General features: G+C 42.0%; 1 protein-coding gene across 7 annotated transcripts in view; it reads right to left on the bottom strand.

Annotated features, from left to right (window-relative positions):
- Window positions 1-22,156, bottom strand: part of RAPGEF4 (Rap guanine nucleotide exchange factor 4) — a 288,137-nt gene that overhangs the window by 72,783 nt on the left and 193,198 nt on the right. For 6 of the 7 annotated variants that reach the window (XM_032355960.1, XM_032355959.1, XM_032355962.1 and 3 more), the window contains 4 exons: window positions 12,612-12,665; window positions 12,172-12,278; window positions 8,110-8,231; window positions 6,613-6,796 (listed from right to left, as the gene is read on the bottom strand). In XM_032355960.1, the coding sequence (XP_032211851.1) occupies window positions 6,613-6,796; window positions 8,110-8,231; window positions 12,172-12,278; window positions 12,612-12,665 (467 nt within the window). The remainder of the gene's footprint in view (window positions 1-6,612; window positions 6,797-8,109; window positions 8,232-12,171; window positions 12,279-12,611; window positions 12,666-22,156) is intronic. The other variant, XM_032355961.1, reaches the window with a different exon arrangement.

The following is a 22,156-nucleotide window of genomic DNA, read 5'->3' as shown; positions in this document are numbered from 1 at the left end:
TGCTGTGTAGATGCAGTATTACTTTTTCCTTGCAAAAATTGATTCTTAATTAATCAGGGACAGAGGGATTATGCGTATTTTTTTGGATTTCACTCCTCATTCAATAAATACACTAGAGAGGATGAAGTTGAAGCAACCTAACAGAGAAAAGAATATTCTTCATGGAAAAAAAAAATGGAATGAAACTGGATTTGGAGTAAGCAGACATGAGGACTCGGTACACAGTTCAGCTACATATACTTCTGTGTGATGTCAAGGAAAGCCCTTGACATCTACTAAGCTCAATTTCTCCACGTATAAATGGTGGATAATATAAGTCCTGTTCATTTCATAAAGTTGTTTTGAGGTTCAGGATGGGAGGTATATAAGTTCCCTATATATACTATGTAGTGTGATTCATCTAATAATTATTAAGTTTTGTTTATAATCCTGGCTAGCGAGTTGATGTGAATATTTTTCTAAGTAGATGATAACACTTGTATTCCATTCAGGTCTATAAGGTAATAATTGAGTAAGATGAGGTTAGTCTGTAATAATTATTTTTAAATAAAGTATCCATGACATCTTTCCTCATCAATGCTCTAAGAATAAACCCCGGAGGACATTTTGAACACTCTTTGGCCCGAGAAAGGTGATAGACCACAGTCCTGAACACAGATTCCGGAGCCAGACAAACCTGGACCAAATCCTGGGTCCAACACAGGGAAGTGATTCAACCTACGCCCGTTTCCGAATCCACAAAATGGAGATGATATTAATACCTACCTCACAGTTCTGTTGAAAAAATTGAATTAGATTTGTTGAGCACAGTCCCTCGCATACATGTGCTCAATAAATGTTGGCTGTGATTGAATATAACTGCACTTCCTTTTCTGTTTCCAGTCTGCTTGTGAGGTTGAGAGAGGGTAAGCAGGTATTCTTACACTCGCTTTGCAATTTAAGAGATTTGTAATCTGGAGATGTTAGGTACTCACTGGTGATTTGGTGAGACTAGAATCCAGGGCTCTGGAGCTCCGTCTTAACCTTCACTTTATTCAGCAGTCTTGTGGGTCAAATGCATGTGTCTCAAATGCTGTCCTTAATTTCTCATGATAGAATTAATTTTTAAGCTCAAAGAACTCACTATCTGGCATCACGTCTTTAGTCTCAGCATCTCCACAGATAGCAGAGAAACCTACTCACTGCAAACCACACCTCCCTTTAAGGCTCTTCAGTGGTCCCCGAATGGCATTTGTACCATCGCACAAATGGTACACAGTAGACACCGCACCCCCACCCCTGCAATCTGACCTGGGCCAAACTCTCCAGTCCCATTTACTAGCACTCATGGTCTGGGCATTCATTCAGTGTGAAACAGCTTATTGTTCCCTGCTGGAACTTTCCTGACATCTTTCTGGCCCCAGGCCCACCCCTGCACTCCTGTCAGGCTAGGAGTTCTTTCTTTGTTCCAGGAAAAAGAGCACTAAGATATTATTATTATTATTATTATTTTGCTGCTGTAAAGAAAGGCCTTGAGAATGAGCCTAACATTCAACAAGGACTAAATGTATTAGGGACATTCAGAAGGCTGGCTACTATGCACCTATTAAAAATCCTATCCTGGAAGAATATTTAAGGTTAAGGGAGAATACCACAATGTATTTTTAAGGGCAAAAAGTTAGGAATTGAAAAATGACCACAGGGATATGCACCAAAATGCTGATAATTATCTCTGGGAGATGGGATTGCAGGTGCTATTTATTTTTCTTTAACTCTTTAAGGTAGCTTCCAAATTTTTTGCAATGAACACATTGATTTTAACAATAAAAAGTCATTAAAACCTTGAGGTAATCTTATAATGAGGCCTACGCTGTAAATGGGCAGCTACACCCATCTTCCCCTCTCCCAAATCTGAATCTCAATGGCAGTAATCCAGTGGTTGGCTGCTTGGGCACGTAAACAGGAGGGTTAAGTAGTAAATTGCCTTCATAGGGGAGAGGCAACAAATCCAAACCCAAGAAATGGCCCACTTAATGCAATCATTTCTTCTGGTAAATTTTACAAGCTTTCACTTAGGGCACAGCAATCTCTCCAGAAAAAAACAAAGGCAGAGTTTGTCATGCAGTGAAAGAAAAGATTCACAATGAATTTCTCAGTTCATAAAGATTAGGGTCTGTAAGTCATGTTTCGTTTTTCATCTGATTTGTATCTGAGAATGAATTTCATAACTTTGAACATTTCTTGGCATAGCCCAACAGAAATCAAAGCCCTAGGCACCACTGATTTTAGGCTTGCTAATCTGGGCTCCCCTGAGGAAGCAAATTTCCCTGTAATTATCAGGATTTCAAATTTCACACCCTCAAAACAGTTTGGACAGATAAAGACCCAATTAAAAGAGGCTCTGCTAATTTAGAGAAAATACACAGCCTCTCAAATGCCCTCTAGAGCAAGTGTGTGGAACAGCAGGTGGGGGTTGCCTTAATGCAGCCAACTGATCCGATTAACACCCCCACTCCCACCGCGTATTTTCTCATATCATTTAATCATCTAATTTGTTTCTTTTTAAACTTATGCCCCATAGCATATGTTAGAAAATATTAATTTATCCTGTGAAATAAAGGACCTCAACTTTCTGAGTTCCTGGCCTGTTAGGAAGATTCCAGAATCTGCCAAGAATTCTGCGCGCGCGCGCGTGTGTGTGTGTGTATTCATATATCATGTCTTTGTTACACATATTTACATATTTATATATTATTTCTTTGATATACATATATATATGTATATATATATCTCTCTCCCCTCTTCTGCTCAAGCCAAGTAACTTAACCCTTTCCCTACTAGTTAAGCTTCTAGACTTGTAAGGAATTTCAAAACTGCAGACCTACCTTTGGCAAATGGCATCTATTTCATTTCCCTCCCACCTTTAGGCTGGGTTTGGACGGATCATGCCAACAGTGGGACATCATAACTCACTTTTCTTGGAAGAAGAGATTGAGGGGCATATAAGTATGACCAGAGCCCTCTTTGTGTCCTTGAAGCCTCTTTTTATCCAGTGGGACCCTGAGCTTATAAATCCCTGCTTATCTGGTCAGGGTACATCTTTTTGCCTGTGGCCCCTATCCGAAGTCTGCTCAAACGTAAGCAGAAGGAACATTTCTATTGGCAAGGAATTCCACTGTATTTACTTGCTGTAGGGTAACCTCTTGTCTTTAGACTTATAAACAAAGCAAAATCAAAACAATTAGCTCCGAGAGCTCATCTGAGATTTGATGGCCCTGTCTGTGAGCTACAACAATAGTACCGTCAAACTGTCACTGTTCTATAGTACTTGCCCCCCAATGCCATCCAGGTCTGCACCTGTGAAACCAGGATGGGCATTGTGAGTCACTCTGCCTGCCACCACACAAAAAGCTAATTTCACATTCAGAATGTATGTTTTTTTTTTCAATACCAATAGCAACAAGAGTATGCCAAAAAATTTCCCCTGAAGCTCTATTCTGTTTTTTAAACTACAGAACATTCTTTCATAGTCTGACAGTTAAAATGCTGCAGTTAATGTAATAAACAGAGAATTTTTCTAAGTAGGCTGTCAAAACAAGTGACATTTTTTTTTTTTTTGCTAGCGAGTCTCAGATTCAGAACAATGGGAAGTACCTTTCAAAGCAACATCTTCATTATACAATCAAATTCTCAAAGTAATCTTCTCATCAAAGAATATTGTGTTATTTCTTTCCCAGTAATTATCAGAGTTCTGCAGCCCCTCCAGCAGTGGTGACTATTATAAAATGCAGCTGTGCTGAGTTAAAAAAAATTGGGGGGGTCCTGCCCTGGTCGATATGGAGCCAATGCATCTCTTGCCTCCACATTTCCTAATGACTTGGCTGTCTGGGCAGTAAAACGTCCACATTTCTAGGACCTTTGAACATGCCCTCAAGTTTCGAGGAGCAAAGTGCTTAGCTAGTCTCTTTAAGGGTAACAGTGATACTGGCAATTCTTGGTCAACTAAGCATATTGCCTTTCCACTTAGATAAAATAAAACAGAAGCTCCACAAGTCATTATCAGACTCTCCTCTAAAAGTGTGTGTGTGTGTGTGTGTGTGTGTGTGTGTGTGTGTGTGTAGGGTTTGAAAGTCTGTCCCCTGAGATTCCTACTTTTTCACTTTCCTCTCTCATCTCTTAGGGGCTGTCTTTCCAACAGAAAGAAAAGGAGTACTGAGTCAGAAGAACTACCAGCTCGATTGCAATTTGTAGTTTCACAGAACCCGGAAAGACAGGAAAAATCCCAAGGCCACCCAAGAGATGTGTCTTGGAATACTAGTGAAACCTGTACTTTCCAGTGATTGACAGGAAAAATCCAACCTTTGGAATGTAGTTTTCTCTGAAGAATCTTCAGGCTGCCAAGGATCATGCAATTCAGTGAAGAAAAGAAGCACAAGAACAAGGTTCCTATTTCTAAGGGTCATTCAATGAAAACAGCTCTCAGGCTCTTGTGGGGGTGAATCAAGCAATTAGCATGAATGTTTTTGGCACACAGCAGGCACTCAATAAATGTTTGTTGCATCAGGATCTAATTTGGGAATGCCTCCCCCTACTGGATTATAAAATTTCCAAAGGCAGGAACCATTTTATTACTTAAAACAAAACAAAACAAAACCTCTTTGGCCCATACTCAAAAATCTCTGTGAATCGAATGGCATTTCTGCTTCCCTTGAAGCAACTAAAGAGCTGAGGGCACATTAGCTGGGACTATATATTCGTCTGACCATTCATTCACCCAGCAAATGTTAATGATGGTCTGCTGGGTGGAATGCACAGAGCTAGGAATATGGCTTTCTCTAACTTCTATGCCAGATTAAATCCCCCTTTCCATATTATATTCTATTAATATTCACTACATTTTCCTCTGTAGCATGTACAACAGCTATGATAAAATTATTCCTTGCATAATTGTTGAAGGTCTGTCTCTTGGACTAGGCAGAAAGCTCCAGCAAGGAGATGCAACCCTTTTATTTGATGCTTCAGCCTTAGCAACTAACATAGTTTCTAAAACAAAATAGGTGTGTATTGAATATTGGTTAAATGAATGAATGAATGAAGTAAAATGAGATGTGCCTTTGCCTTTCAGAAACTCCCAGCCTAAAGAAATGTTTCTCAACAGCAGCATTAGTTTCAGGATGGCTCTTTATTGTGCAGGGTCCTAGGTCTTGTTGGGTGTGTTGAGCATCCTTTGGTCCTAGCCACCGCCAGGTGAATGGCAGAACTGTGCTCCCCCAAGCACTGATGAAACCAAAACACCCTTCTCCTTCCTAAATGTCCCTTAGGAGCTGTCCCACTTCTGATTCAGAACCACTGTATGGTGTTGGCTTGAATGAAAGTGGCAGCAAGAAGTGGATGGATCCAGGGAGAGGGGATGCAGGCTGATGTGAAAGAAAACACGGGTTAGCACAGTGTTCATCTGAGTCCTCCACCCCTGTGATCTGCAGATACGGCACCCACTGCCTGGGCAATATTCTCAGATGCTACTTATAATTAGGTCAGTGAAGTCCTGGCTTTTCTGTTTGTTGGTTTGGATTTTTCCATAAAATTTTTGTTTGAAGGAAGGGTTTTGAGGCTAAAAGGACCAAATCAGAACCCATGTACTAAAGCTAAAAATGATGGTGCTAACTGGAATCAGGGCAGACCTTTGATCCACATGGTGTGCACATGAAGGCTCAAGAGAAAGTTCTGACCAAGGGGACATACCTTGACAAAAAAATAAAATACACTGAAGGAAGGAAACAGGAGCACTGAGAAGTACTGTAAGTTGGTCTAAGTGGCAGATGTTGGGGAAGTTGGTCTGAGGGACTTGGCACTTTTGGAAAGGGCCCAGTGGACATAAAAGACATGCAAAGTTCAATGCTCTTGTCAAGGCCCGCTAATAAACGGAGGCTGGCCAAGCCGGTGACTCAGAGTGACATCCATGGCTGCTCGCCCTGGTCGCAGGGTGGAGGGCCGTTTTATTCCCAGAAGAAAAACACAAGCCTGTATGCGGTGGCCTCAGAACCAAGTGCCCAGTCATCCCTTATTGAAAAGGTTTCCCCCAGCTTGGGGCCGTGGCATATGCTTCTCTGCATGCCCCAGAGCAACCGGGAGAGCTCCCTGAGTAAAAGAGGGGCTCAGTAACTTCTTCCCGAATCCACCTGATTAAACATTTCAGAATCCTCCAACATAGCTGATGGGTTGTAACTGAAGCGGGGGCGGGGGGGCGATTTTGGCTGAGAGGGAAGGGGGAGATGGAAGGCGTTCTGATGACCCTCGTCCTCTTGCATTAGAAAGAAAGGGGCTGTCGCAGTCTGGCACAGAAACTGGGCAGTTTCTGTTCGACATCGCCCAAAGGTCGTTTAATAGGTGGATTCCGTGTTGACATCCTGAACCAACCGCTAAAAATCTGTACGGTTTTAACTCATGCGGAAGGGAAATGGAATTCTCTAGCTCAAAAATAAGACGGAGGGGGGTCAAACGCTGCTGTGTCGCCCCTCAGAGCCTCTTCCTTGGGCCCCTGGTGAAGGCCGGGACTTTGGAAAGCAGCCCGGCTCCCTCGCTCCCGCCGCGGCCCCGGGGACCTGCAGGGGGCGCCAGCGCGCCCTCACTCACGGTTTGCGGAGGATCATCCTCATGTGGGCGTCAGGGCCCATCTGCGACAGCAGCAGCATGGTGTCCTGCAGCTCCTCATCACACTCCTTCTTCTCCTCCTCAGTAGGCAAGGGGGCATCCTCGTGCTCGTCATCCAGAAATCGATAAAATAAATATTTGTCTTGGAAGTGGTGCTCCTGGTCCACTAGATGGAACATGAAGGCAGGCGTCACCCGGTGTCCCTCGGCCTCCCAGCCCCGTTTACCAGAAGCAAAGGGACGGTGTCGGCCGCGAGAGCCAAGTGACAGCGAAGTGCTGAGCCTCCTAGGGCCCTCCCTCCGCCTCGCCCATGGCCGTGCAGCTGGAAGAGGTGACCTCCCACGCCGCGGCCCGGCACCTCGCCGCCCTCTCGGACCCGCCCGGTTCCAGCTCGCCCTGCCCCTGTCTGATGCTGAGCCTGCCAACTTTTCGGAGATGAGCACTTCTACCCGCAAAAATTGCTCTGGTGACATTTTCTAGCCTGTGGGCCCTGTGCCCCTAACAGGAAAATAACTAACTGCTAAATGATGCTCTATACTGGTTTTTGAGCCCAGACTTCAAACAACCCTACTTAATAGGGATCAGGATTCATGCCTTTCTTTCTGTGTGTGCTGTTTGTAAACATGTCTGTCTGCACTGGGGGGCAAAAAAAAAAACTTAGAGTAAAATTAGTTGTTTGAACAAAACTGACTAGACCAAGCTTCTAGGTCATATAACCTTAGAAGGAACAGTTGAGATTTTAAAAGTTTTTTTTTTTTTTTTCTCATTCCTTTTAAAGAAAAAGACTTAGATCTTGGTGGGACAGTCAGTTGGCTCAGAATCTCTTATTGCTATATCTTAAGGCTTTAAAGCCCCCTTTCAGGATGGAGCACCGACACTACAGAAAGATGCAGGGGAGGAGTAGATTCTTGCTGCTCAATATATGATCCCAGACCACAGCATGGGCGTCAGGTAGAAGCGGGCTGGCAATACGGACCCTCAAGACCCGTCCCAAAGCTGCTGAATCAGAATCTGCATTCGAGCCATATGGTCATCCTGTGTGTGTACAAATTGGCCCTCCCAGATGACACCCCCATTAAAAGGCAGCTTTGGAATTCATTACTTTCTTTCACACCATCAGCCCAGCCACACGTTTCGTTGCTCTTCATTCCGCCCCTGCGACAGGATGGCTGTGCTCAGAGTATAATCACACGATCAATGAGCCGTGAATGCAAACTAATAAACATAATTGGAACTGATGCACTCTGGCCACAATTTCATTTTCCCTTCTACATTCTCCCAAGTTAGGAAGGCACAATGGGGGAACAGAGCAACGGATCGCCTCCACTTGCTGCATTTGTGTTGCTAAATGAGGATCCTAGCTCTGCAGGCCCCTGAAGGGATCATAGTTCTTGACCATGTGGGACTGTAGCAACAACTCATGGGGGAAATGCACTTAGCCCTTGCAGAGGGTTTTCCCGGGACCGTGGCTCATCTTACCGTGGTTGAGAACATTTTCCTCCACCAGCACCTGCCACATGCCAACAGCCTGAGTTCGGGAGTGAACGCATGAAGTCTGCTGCAGCATCCAGTCCACCAGCTCGGTCCCCACACAGCACTGCCTAGGGAGAGGGGGACACAAAGGGTGGGAAGTCATCCCCTTGCAGACGAAAGCTGGGAGATGGCTTTTGAAAGACCTTCCTGAAATGCTTGCGTTCTTCCACCATAAGAGGCCTCATGCCAACAAATCACGGCACAGTGTGGCCTCCGGTTCTCAAATTTTCACACAGAACAGTAAAACCACTCGGCTCACAGGGGAACCTTGCAGGCAATAAAAGAGCATTACCAACTGCAGCTCTAGATGGGGAACATGACGTAACAAGCTAATCCCAGGGACAGAAACCTTTTCGCCTCAGGGCCGTCCCAGAAAATCTGTGTAAAAGGAAGGCAAAGTGGAATTCTGACTTCCTTCACCTGAGCCTTGCGAGGAAGGGGTTAATGTTTGTGAGGCACTTGGAGGTGCTCCATAAAAGGCGCTGTATAAGTGCAAAATTATATAGCACTTTATATTTTCAAGTAATACTACTGATCTTCCTCAGAGGGGTGTTGGGAGAAACAAGCAATTAGCGATGCAAATCTCTTTGAAAAAAGTCCTATATAATGAGCATCAGCACTGCGGCAGAGCCTGTCATCTGAGGAGCTCCACACGCTTTCTGTAATAGTCACACATTCACCCCCAAGTTGCCCCTCAGTGGTAAGTTTGCTGGGATGGGCAAACTCTGTGCATTAGTTAGGAAACATATAATCACACACACACACACTGGGGTGGGAGAGAAGGGCAGGTGTTTGGGGCATGATGATTCAAAGGTGGAAATGGAATCTTGAAGCCTTAGGAGTGGATCCTATGGGACAACACAGGAAGTCACAGAGCAGCTGGGTCTGTGTCACTAGTGGCCTCCCCTCCCCAGCTAAGGATGGCACCATCTCTGGGGTGAAGTTCAGGGAGCTCCTCTCTAGTTTAACCTTTTGGAAGTTTCCCGGCACTGTGCACTTTAGGAAGAGGCTTAGCCTGGGAGGGGTCATGAGATACAGCAGTGGGTCTGCTACTTAGTAGCCATGTGACTAGGGCCATATCGTTTAAACTCTCTGATTCTTGGTTTTCTCATCTGCAACAAAACAAAACAAAACAAAACAAAACAAAACAAACAAACACAAAAAACAAAAACAAAAAAACAAGGAAGAAAAGATGGCCTCTAAGGCCACTTCCAGTTCTAATATTCTAGGCACTCTGAGATCTGTCCAAGCTCCTGGGATGCCCGGATCCAGGTCCAACCCTGGAATATTTCACGAGGAAAATGTACTGAGAAGGCCATCAGGTTTCCAGGGCTGCCCTGAAAACAGTCTATATCTCCATAAAGAACTTCAATGAGCAAAGGGGGCACCTAGTTACTATTCATCCTAAACATATGACCTGTCGAAACATGCCTCTTCTAATTTGAGAATTTCTTAATGGGAAAAGTCATATAAAAGAATAAAAAATTAAATCCATGTGGCTTTTAACTCAATGACTATCTTTACTAAAAGGATCTGAGATGATCCCAGAGCACCTGGGCCCTTGTACAGGGTATGAGAATCCTGCGATCAGAAGCAGAGCAAAGACACATGGTCTTGCCGTTTGCATCTGATGGAATCACTGGGTTTCCCCTCCATTAATGATCTCTAGCCACTTTAGAATTAACAGCAGACCTTAGCATGGTGATCACTGGGGATGATACTGCATCTGGGGAGACTTCAAAGCTCTAATAGTGCAGCAGTGACATAAGGAGGTGGAGAATAGGAAGGAGAGAGATGGAACTGGGAAGTACAAGGTGTGGGGGCAAGGAACTCAAACTGGGATACAGAAAAAAGAAATCATCCCTTCAGCTTTCAATTGAGTCCATGGGTTATTACCAACAGATCATTAATTTGTGTCATAGGGTGTGGAACAGACATGACACCTATATTTCAGGGATTTAAAATGTTAACACTATGGAGCAAGAAAGAGTTTATGGTTTCTGACTACTGGTTTCCATTTTGTCACAAAGATGACATATTTTAATGGAATTTCCCTAATGCAAGTCAACACTTGGAAAAGCATAGTCATATCTTAAGTCAGGAAAAAAAATAATAAAGACTTCAAAAGAAAAAGGTCCTTTAGCCATATGAGATTTTGAGATTTCTTAATGAGTTAAGGTGTTCTAACTCTCTGGGAACATGTGACACATGATTTTTTTTTTTTTTAAACCTTTACTTCTCTTAAAATTATAGCAGTGTGTAGAGACCACAGACTCAAAAGAATGAACCTCTAGGGTTGGAGTTCCAAATGCAGTAATCCAAAATGGTAGCTGGTAAATATCAACATGCAAAGGGCTAGATGAATAATCTGTCTTAAGAAATGGAATGTGTTGGGGCACCTGGGTGGCTCAGTGGATTAGGCCTCTGCCATCAGCTCAGGTCATGATCTCAGGGTCCTGGGATCGAGCCCCACATCGGGCTCTCTGCTCAGCAGGGAGCCCGCTTCCTCCTCTCTCTTTCTCTCTGCCTGCCTCTCTGCCTGCTTGTGATCTCTGTCGGTCAAATAAATAAATAAAATCTTAAAAAAAAAATTAAAAAAAAAAAAGAAATGGAATGTGTTGATAAGACTGAACTGTTTCTCAAATCCTATCTCATTTCCAAAATTCTATCCAAGAAGAGGCCAATTAATGTAATAAATATACTGTCAGTTTGGGTCTTGTAAACATGTTCATGACAAGCACGAGCTGAAGAGGGTTTGTTTGCATGGAGTACAGAGAAGAGTTTGCCATGTTTTTCTTTCTCCGTCCTTGGGAAAAAGACTGGATCTTCAGGCACATGTATTCGAAGGTTCGCTGTAGGGTGAATCAGGTCTAATTTTACAGGTTCTATCATAGTTGATAGTCACTAGGAAGATATATATCCTTCATGATAACTTTAAAATTCATCATCTAGCTTCTCCTTGTGCCTTAGGAATTTGGTTCATGTGAATCAAATGGGTCATGGCTCATGCCAGGTCTGACGGTTTCTGAAGTCATGTCTAGGCTAAATGGGAGAGTTGAGAGATTGCTGAGAGAGGGTTATGAGGGTGATCCATGGGTGAAAAGAGAGAGTGAAGACTTGTGTGCCATACATAGACAATTCCAGTTCCTAAATCCTTGTCAAATTGAAAAAAAAAAAAAAACCCAAATCAGACATGAATCTTCAGTTGACCTCCACTCTTCAGTCATCCCAGAAGATTCAGCTAAATAAGGTCTTAACTCCAGTGACAGCTCTAATGAGTCCTTACTGTAAATGATTATAGATGTGATACAGAGTTGCCTATCTCACTATATTTATACTAGAATGAAACCCTACAATAGAAAATAAACTCTGTAAAGAACATTATATAACCATTTTGTTCACTCCTGTATCCTTGGGGCTTAGAACACAATAGCATCTGGTGCCCAGTAGGTACTTAATACATTTGAGGAATGAATGAATAATAGAAGGAACTGAAGATCACTGTGCTTGGACATCAACCAAGGTTGGTTGGTTTAAATCCTGGCTTTGCCACTCACTAGACTTGTGACTTGGACAAGGAAAACTATTTAATCTCTCTGAGCCTCAGTTTTATCGTCTGAAAAATAGCCTAACACCTACCACCAGGGTTGTGGTAAGGATGAAATAGGATAATGTATGGAAACTGGTCTGGCAGAGGGCTTCAAGAGTAAATAAATGCTCAGTAAGTGATTTGCCTAAAAAAATTAGCAATCATAAATAAAAAAATTTTTCTTCTCTTTGTTTATCACAATTAAACTAATGCCCAAGCAAATTAGTTTAGGAGTAATTGCTGGGAATATGAAGGATAATTAAAGTTAAGCAGGGGACAAAAACAAGCTTAGATGTTCCAGAACCTGGAGGATTAGAAAACAAGCTGCCCGCGGATGGAAAACAAGAAAATGCAAGTTTGTTCCAATTTCCCTGGACATGAGTCTGAAGGGCCCAGGGATTTGGGGTTATTGCACATACCTGTACGTCTTCAGGTGGTATTTTCTATCTCTTATCATGTGAGGTGCTCGAGAGAGAATGGCATTTCGTAAAATTTTTCCAGCCCTGAGGATCTTCTCTGAAGGGACCTGGATTTTAATCCAGTGAAAGGCGAGGAAGAAGAAGAAAGAGAAATTATATAAGGAAAAAAAAAAAAACAAACAAACCCAGATGAATACTTAAATCACTTTCTGACTCTGGCTTCACCAAATACAACTCATTCACACATTTACATTGTTCGCTTGTCTGACATGTCACAGTTTTATTTAAGAACTGAAACACACTGGATATTTACTGTGTCTAGAAAATGTATCCAAGGTTTCCTGATATGATGCTCTGACATACGGACCACCTCCAGCGGTTACTTAAGAAGTAACCACTTCTTAAGTTGACGGCTCATCAACCCACCTACATTCCATTACCTTGCTAATGGTGTTAGCAGGACGAAGAGGAACGTGAGGTTCAATGAGAGGTGTCTGAAAAATAAAATGTTAAGGCAAAAGAAAATTAAACAAAAAGTTCGCTAAAGAAAATTATGGGTTGGGGATAATAAGAAATATCCATTTTTATAAAACTTAAAGTAGAATTAAAAAAAAATCAAGAGATAAAATCTGCCTGAATAACTTGAATGCAGAGGCATTCAAAGGGCAAAATTAGACCTTCAATTTGCCAGAATTTAAATATAAATTATTAAAAATGAAAAAAACCAAACAGATAGGAATGACTAGATGTTTGCAGGCTTAATGAGAAGGGAATCAATATCTACTCAAAGCACAACAAACATCAGAGCAGAAGAAAAAGCGAAATAAGATAAACATGTATGGAGATTAAAATGACCTATCTCAGGAGATAGGGATATTGATTTAGAATGGAAATGAGCGATTTCATCCTGTCATGTAGTTAAGATTCTTTTTTTTTTTGCAATTTGTAATTTTAGGAAAAAACTTTAAATTTCTAAATGATCCTTCTTGGTGGTTTTATGTATTCAAGTTCCTAGAACACACTGGGATAGCTACTGCACCCTCCCTTTCATTTGTAAAGTGATGTATAGCTTTCAGGATTCTGTGGCTGTCAGAACAGCTCTAGGATCTGCATGAAGCTCCCACCATTATCTACATTCTTCAGATGAAGCTGCTGAATTAGGATCCCAGGAAAATCTCTTGGTACACAGCTACATAGGTAAGTCCATTAGTGCTACCAAACCCCTCTCTCTAGTTCTCTGTAATATCTGGCAATGGCATTTCCAAATGGAGGAGAAAGATATGTGTGGCCACAGATAGTGGCAGAACCATCAATATGTGGTTTATGCTACTTCTAGAAGGTAGGAAATGACAGCATTTTTAGTTATGAGATTGTGACAGGCAGAATAATATCCCCCCCCCCAAGATGTCCACACCCTTATCTTCAGGACCTGTAAATATATTAAATTACATGACAAAAGGGACTCTGTGGATGTGATTGTTAAGGCTCAAAATAGGGAGATGATCCTGGTCTTTCCCAGTGGGTCCAGTGTGAGCATATGAGCTCTTAAAAGATGAAAGAGGGAAGTGAAAGTGTTATCAGAGAGAGACAGCCGTGTGAGTCAGACTTGGCCTGACTTTGATGGCTTTGCTGATGGAAGAGGATAAGAGCCAAGGAAGGAAGTCAGCCTCTAGAAGATGGAAAAGGTGAACCAATATACGGTTTTTCCATTAGAACCTCCGGAAGGAATTGGCTGCCAACACCTTTATTTTTAACCCAGTGAGACCCATTTCAGACTTCTAACCTACACTACTATGGAATTATTAATTTGTGTTGTTTAAAGCCACTAAGCTTGTGGTAATTCATTATAGCAGTAAACAAACAAACAAAAAAACCCCTAATATGACATTATTACACATTATACTAAAACCCTACTTCTTGCAAATTCAAGCCATTACACTGTAAATCAACTGGTAGATCTTCCCTCTAGTCCTAATTTAAAAAAAATAGAATCAATGGAGGAAATAAAAGTCAATATTAATTAAAAATATGTACCTAAATGTAAATATACATGTATAAATATACGCCTCCCTTTTTATCAACAGCAAATTTCAGATGAGTTGCTGCTTTGACATTATAATAGAATTAAGGAAATGGGGACAGAATACAAAGTTTTAAGAGCATAGATGAGATGCAGATTTACTCTGAATGACTGAAATCTCACTGACTTACTTAAACATTTCCACCCCCTCCCATGCATCAAGGAGACTTATTTTCCCTCCTCTTGAAATCACTAGAGCACAGGCGTCAAGCACAGCTATAGTGTTTCAGCAGCATACTGCTTACAACCAGCACAGGCCAAGGAATGTCAGCCTGGTTCAATTCAACAGAGATTGACTTGGCCCAGAAATCGTCCACACTCCCTTAGGGCAGGCCTTCAGCTGGGAGAGTGACGATGCCCTGTGTTTGTACGACTTCCTCAAAGAAGACGGAGTTGTGTGATCCCAAGTCACCTGAAAACCTGTTCAAAAGCACCAGACCAGCATGCACCAGGGCTCTGGAAATGTGAGCGGTTAAAACATGCTGATCATTGCCGAGTTGGGAGCTCCCAGCAGTCATGTATCCCACTTCTTTACATTAAGTGGGTTGGTTTCTATGTCTAGGACTATGCCTGGTGATGTAGGTAAGTTGTAGAAGCTTCTGGTTATTCTTGAAGATAACAGAAACCCATTTCTCCTTCTTGTCTTAGAAGAGGAATAGAGTAGAGGAATGTGGGATGAGCTTCTGAGGGGACCTTTTCTTTCCTAGGAAAGTTAACTTTCCTTTGCAGTAGTATTTGAGAGGCTGGCTGGGAGAGAGGTCCAGAAGATGCCCAGGCTTGAGGATTACTGATGAATATTTATTCTTTGGTAGGAGCAAGAAAACATTATTTGAAGATTGAATCTTTTTATTTGTGTCTGCAGAAGTGGCTATATTTGAACAGAATGCTAAAAGTGGTCCCTTGATTAGTTAATTTCTATAGCTCCCTTTTTGATTCCCTGGAACCCTCAAAAGAAAGTATTACGAAAGCAAGGGAGACCTCAGGCTTCAACCAGAATTGTTCCTTTGATCTGCAACTTCTAAAGAGGTAAAAATGTACGCAAGGTTGCCATTCAACCTGATAATCCCAGTACCGGTTCCAGGACCCAGAGGCTGTTTAATCTGTTGAAAGGCAGCGTTCTCAGAACCTTTTCTGGCTCAAAGATTGTAGGTTCAGGAGTAACACAATGAATGGATGCTTTGAGAAGGGGACAGTCCTTTTATTTAAATAAAACCTCCAAGGAACCCATGCAGGGTGAAAGCAGGGTAAGTTTTATTTTGGGGGAATAAAAATCTGTCTTTGAAAGTGGACACTATATCTACTTAGGTGAGAATCCATGTTCTATGCCTCGCAGCCAGAGGTGGTGAGACGGAGGGCATCTGTGACAGGCAGTCCAGGTCCCTGAGAAAAAAAATCACTGGCCAGTGCCTTTCAGGGACCCCCCTCCCCCATTGTGAGCGTGGCTTTATTGCTTTGGGATCCGCTTACTTCCTTTTTGGTTTCCCTTGGCTTTCAAGTAAAGTTCCTTTTAAGAATTTCACCTTAGCTGTGCTTTAGAGAAATGAGGAAAGGAATTTCATTTTACAACTGATTAGGTTAAACAGGAGAGGGAAAGAAGCAGCATGGTAACATTAGTGAGAATCAAAACAAGAAAAGCAGCCTTTCTAAAGGCAAGACCAAGCATTTCCTATGCCAGGCTTTCTACACGTGTTGTCCACATGTGCACCTATGAGATAGCTCTGTCTATGCTATCTCATTTTCCTCAAGAACGCTAAGGCCAGAGACACATAGGGACTGGGCTCACTCAGCTAAGACCTGGAAGATCCGGGGGTGGGATGCAGGTCTACCCCACTCCCGTGTCTATGCCGCAGGTACAATGACCGGATCCCACACTCATTTTTTTTTGAGAGACATCTTTGCTCACCCTTTGAAGAGCTAATGTTCTGCTTGATTCAAGTCTATTGAGAAAAGTGCATCTAAGCCCTTCTAAGAGATCAGATATCAGATTTGACCTTATGAGTTTTTAGCAATAAGTATTCACAGTGACCCACTGAGATGACACATTAGCATTAATGCATCATGCTTGGTCTGAATTAACTTTCTAAAAAACATGTTTGTGACAATAAAACATGTGGCATCGAGGAGCTGTCCTTCCCGGGCTGAGACAAATATACCAGGGTATATTTGGTAGGGATATACATACTCAGGGATATGGGTAGCAGTCAAAGAGTAAGCAGGATAATGAAACCACTCAGGATCTCCCACAGAGGGAATTCAATGCTGGAAACAGGCTTTATGGATGGTGGAGGAGCTGCAAGGGTAAACAGGCAACCGCGAAGCCAAAACCAGATGTCAGCAAAGCAGGAAGCCCTCTGGTGGGGGGACAGAGGGACCAGAGCCTGAGTCGGGCATCCTGGTGAAGCTGGAACCCCGGCATCCCCACGTCCTAGTGGGAAAGCCATTGCCTCCCAGTTCCAAGAGGGAGGGGAGAACCCGCCTGCCTTCAATCTCCCTCCAGCCAGAAGCCAGAGAAAGAAGGAAAGGAATTTCATTTCTAAATGATTAGGTGACACAGAAGAGGGAAAGAAGTAGCTCAGTGGTATTAGGGTAGTGAGATGATCAAAGCAAGAAAACTAGCCCTCAAAGCAAAACCATGGCAGAGCAGCCTGGGATACACTCTCTGCCAAGTTGCCCTCCTCGTGATATACAGCTGAGGGCGGGAAGGGCAAGAGCTGCTTCAAGGACCCGAGGATCCAGGACGTGCACAGCAGGGTGGCGGCAGTGGCCAGAGAGCAGGGACAGGGAATCCCCCTTCCTCGATTCCACATCCTCCCACGCACTCTTCCTGTCTGCCACAGGCAAGGAAGGTGGACGATGAGCTAGCAGGCTGAGCCTTCATTAATGCCTCTTTGGTCTGTTTGCTGGGGCTGCCCAGAGTTTTGTCCTATAGCCAGAAAACACACATCACAAATAAGCCCTAAAACGAGCGGACCTCTCTCCGATTAAATTGCATACATTTCAACACATCAATCATGCGTTGAGGAGAAAAATTCCTCTTCCCCACCTGGGCATGAAAGAATCCAAACTGGTCTGTGAAAATATGATCCTAAAAAGCTAGACAGAGAGAACAGAGAAAAGCAGAGGTATTCAGCTTCCTCTATGCTTTTCTTGGCTTTCTCTACCGAAGACTTCCCTCAGGATTGACTGTAATTGGTTTTTGTTTGTTTCTGGAGAGGGGATGTATTCTACTGCTTTTTATTATATTTATATTACTACTGAAAAGGAGAAACAGTAAGGGAAAATATTCCTTTTGGCACCAGAGCCAATTCAGAAATACTAATCAGGTGATGAAAAATAGGAATTTAGCCTCCATTACAAAACGCACAATAACTCCCCAGTAGATTACAATGAGGTATAAGGCATGGTAATAGGTCTTGTGAAAAACCATATTCAGGCCCTTTTGAAAGGGGGTAATTCATTTTACTCAAGTGTTTGCTCACAGAAGCCTTTTGCAAGGCACAATATTTTAAGCCAAGAGATAAGAGTAACAAGCTAGATTGGGACCAAAGCTCATGGCAAGCTCTGGCAACCCGGCACATAAAAAGTCACAGAAGTCTACGTCCAATTTCATGCAAGTATTTACTGAAGGTGTGTTGTGTGCGGAGCGACAGGCGAGGCTGAAGTAGAGACGAAGTACTGGGTCTGAATGAGCTCTTGATCTTGACGGGGAGCAAGACTTCTATGGGTTAAACCATGAGGGAGGCAATATGAGTCAAGGAATAGAAGCAACAACATTCTGGATTTCAAAGTCCCCTTTCCAATTTCAAGTGAGGAAAGCTCCAGGAGCTGGGGAAAATTATATTCAATTTTTTAGTGAAAACGATATACTCTTAGGAGTTACATTCCTTGGAATTTTGGAATAATACAACTAAGTCCCCTTAAAAAGGTACATCTCATTCTTATAATAATTATCATCTGTGTCAGCACTCTTTGACCAGACAAAATTAAAGGAAGAACTAAGTCAGACTTATAAACAGATTTCACCACTCTGAAATAACTACGTAAGTTTTTCCACTTGTTGAATAATGGAAAAATCATCTATAAGAGCTCTTTGGCTTCTATCTGTAGGCCATTTTTTTTTTTTAAGTCTTTCTTAAAGTTTTTAGTTCAAAATTGGGTTATAGATTTCCAGTTTCAGCTTCTACATGTGCAAAGACAGAAAGCTGCTACTCCTGTCCCTACAACAAGAAAAAGCTAAACGAGGTGAAAATGGCTTTTGTTGGGCCTGGCAGAGAATAGAGATCTCAGGGCAAACTGCTGCCCCCAAATCTGGAGAGAGAAGGGAATCCAGGGTCAAACTTGAGATTTGCCCATCTGGAGCAGAAGCCACAGACTGTTAGGAATCCTCAAATGATGTTCAGTTAGAAGAGAAAGCTTTAGACGGATGTGGCTCTAATGCCAAGACACTTGCTTACTTAAGCAAACCAAAATCCAAGCCTATAAATGCCTCCAGGTTATGAGATTGAAACCTAGGCATAAGCAATCCAATAGGCAACTAACTAGGTTTGGAGTCCTAGTGAGCCAATAATTTCCTTACTTTGCTTCTACCTTTTCTTATCAAAGTATCTCCCTGAGATCCTATCAGCAGAGCGCTCTTGATCATTCAGTTTGGTTCTGCCAGATTCAAATCAATTTTTGCTCAAAAACAAAAACAAAAACAAAAAACCTTTTAGTATGCCTCAGTTTATGTCTTAAAAGAGGTAATTTTGGTGAATTGCTGAAGTGACTTGAGAGTGAGACACTCTGGGAGGGGGGGTGTGACTTAGGTGGGCCCCCACACTTTTGTGAGTTTTACCTCCTGGAACTCCACCAGGTTCTCTGGGTGAAGAGCCAAAAAAGACCTTCTAGGGGCTCTGGCAGGAGAAGGGAAGAGCACTGTGAAATACAGCGGAGCATTCTCCATAACAAAGGCCTAGTCTCCAGGGAGAAGATTTCACCAGAGTCTTATCTCACTTGGGGGAAGGGCATTTCTCTGACTAGAGCCCCCTCTAGTCTTCCTCTCTCTCCTAAAGAGGAAAAAAAAATGTTGTGAAACAGCTGTGAAGGTCACTGGGCAAGACACATACCTACTCAACGACTGAGACTTAATGATGACTTACAGGACACTCTCCTTTCCCCCACAGGCTCCTAACATACCAGTATAAAAACAGTGGATCACAGCCAAAGGAGTTACAACATGCAGGCTCTATCTAAGGAGGGGTTTCTTAGGGAAGCCCAAATACGACAGGGACAAAAACTAGAGGAATTTGAAAACTTTGGTATCTATAGTTACAACAAACATTAAACAATGCCCAGCTTCTAGCTAGATTAACATAAAACCTCACATTGAAGACCTATTTATCTCAGTACCTATTACTCAGTGTATCATATCTGGCTTTCAACCAAAAATTACAAGGCATTCTAAAGGCAAGGAAAAACAGAGTCTAAAGAGACATGGTAAGCATCAGAGCCGGACTCAAATATGACATAGGCTTTAGAATTGTCAAACAGGAATTTTAAATTTACTATGACTAATATATTAACAATGGAATTGTATTCCATTAATAATGCTAATAAAAAGGTAGACAATATGCAATAATGGATTGGGTAATGTAAACAGAGAGATAGAAACTCCAAGAAAGAAAGGTCTTCCTTCCTTCTTCCTCCATTGACCAGCACAGAGAAGCAGAGCAGAATGGGGCAGATGTGGGAGAAGGCCAACTACACCTCTCTACACACCAGTCACATTTCTTCAGAGACTAGATGTTGACAAAAGCTAGAAGTTTTAAAAATGAATCTAGTAAGTTACTTTGTAGATATTCACAAACTGATATTAAAGTTCATGTGGGAAGGCAAAAGATCCAGCTAACACAATATTGAAGAAGAGGAACAAAAGTTAGAGGACTGACACTGTCTGACTTTTTAAGACTTACTATAATGCTACAGTAATCAAGATAGTATGGTGTTAGCAAAACAACACACAGATAGCTCAGTGGAACAGAATAGTTAGCTCAGAGATGGATCCACACAAATACAGTCAACTGATCTTTGACAAAGGAGCGAAGGCAATACAATGGAGCAAAGACAGTCTTTTCAACAAAAGGTGCTGGAACAACTGGACATGCACATGCAACAAAAAGAATGTGTGTACACCCTGCACAGAAAGTAACTCAAAATGGATCACAGATCTGAATGTAACATGCAAAACACAGGAGAAAACCTAGGCGACCTTGGGTATGATGATGATTTCTTGGATACACCAAAGGCAGAATAATGAGAAAAATAATTGATAAACTGGATTCATTAAAATTAAAATCTTTTGCTTTGTGAAAGACAACGTTGAGAATGAGAAGACAAGCCACAGACTGGGAGTAAAAGACAAAGCTTGCAAAAGACATAGCTGATAAAGGACTATAACCCAAGATATACAAAGAACTCTTAAAACTGAACAGTAAGAAAACAACCTGATTTAAAAACGTACTGAAGACTTCAACAGAAACCTCACCAAAGAAGATACACAGATAGCAAATAGGCATAAGAAAAGGTGTTCCTCATCATATGTCATCAGGGAAATGGAAATGAAAACAACAATGAGCTATCACTACATACCTATTGGAATGGACAACGTCCGGAACACTGACAACACCAAATGCCATCAAGGATGTGGAGCTGTGGGAACTCTCATTCTCTGCTGGTAGGAGCGTGGAATGGTGTAGCCACTTTGAAAGACTTTGAAAGCCACTTCGAAAATTTGACATCTTCTTACAAAACTAAATGTACTCTTATCATGTGATCTAGCAGTCATGCTCCTTGACAATTACCCAAAGAAATTGAAAGCTAATGTCCACACACAAAAAAAGTAAAATAAGTAATCTGAAAAGGCCTATGATATGTTATTCCAACTATTATGGCAATCTGGAAAAGGCAAAACCATGTAGATTCTGTTAAAAATATCAGGAGTGCCTCACTTTTCCAGTGGATAGAGCATGCAATTCTTGATCTTGGGGTTGTAAGTTCAAGCCCCACATTGGGCATAGAGATTAATTTAAAAAATAAATTAATTTAAAAAGATCGGTGGTTGTCAGGGATTGCAGGGGAGGGATGATAGCCAACACAAGATTTTTGAGCAATGAAAATACTTTGTGTGATACCATAATGATAGATGTATGTCATTATATATCTGTGTATCTCTATATATCCATGAGTTTAAACCCATTAGAATGTACAAAACCGGGGTGCCTGGGTGGCTCAGTGGGTTAAAGCCTCTGCCTTTGGCTCAGGTCACTGTCTCAGGGTTCTGGAATGGAGTCCAGCATCAGGCTCTCTGCTCAGCAGGAAGCCTGTTTCCTCCTCTCTCTCTGCCTGCCTCTCTGTCTCCTTGTGATCTCTGTCTGTCAAATAAATAAATAAAAATCCTTAAAAAAAAAAAAAAGAATGTACAAAACCAAGAGTGAGCCATAGTCCGTGCTGTGGACTTTGGGCGATTATGATGTACCAATGCAGGTTCATCAGTTACAACAAATGTACCACTGTGGTGGGGAATGTTGATAATGGGGGAGATTATGCATGTGTAGAAGCAGAGGGTATATGGTAAATCTCTGCCTTTTCCTCAGTTTTTCTGTGAATCTTAAACTGCTCTAAAAAATAAGGTCTTAATGTAAAAAAATGGACATGACTAATCCATAATAACTGAAATAATATTTTTAGGGACCAAAGAAATGAGAATTTATGGATTAAGACGGAGGTATTTTTATGGTTGCCAAATACCAGTGAGAAAGAGTGTGCCATTCAACAGTTAAGAGTGGTCATTGGAGAGAGGGGATTATTTCATGTGTATATCTTACTGAGTTGAGACTCCTCAATCCAACCAAATTAATATGCATATTC

Source organism: Mustela erminea, chromosome 8 (genome assembly GCF_009829155.1).
Source record: "Mustela erminea isolate mMusErm1 chromosome 8, mMusErm1.Pri, whole genome shotgun sequence".
NCBI classification, from domain to species: domain Eukaryota; kingdom Metazoa; phylum Chordata; class Mammalia; order Carnivora; family Mustelidae; genus Mustela; species Mustela erminea.
The sequence above is the reverse complement of the archived record's forward strand: the minus strand, read 5'-3'. Positions and strand labels throughout refer to the sequence as shown.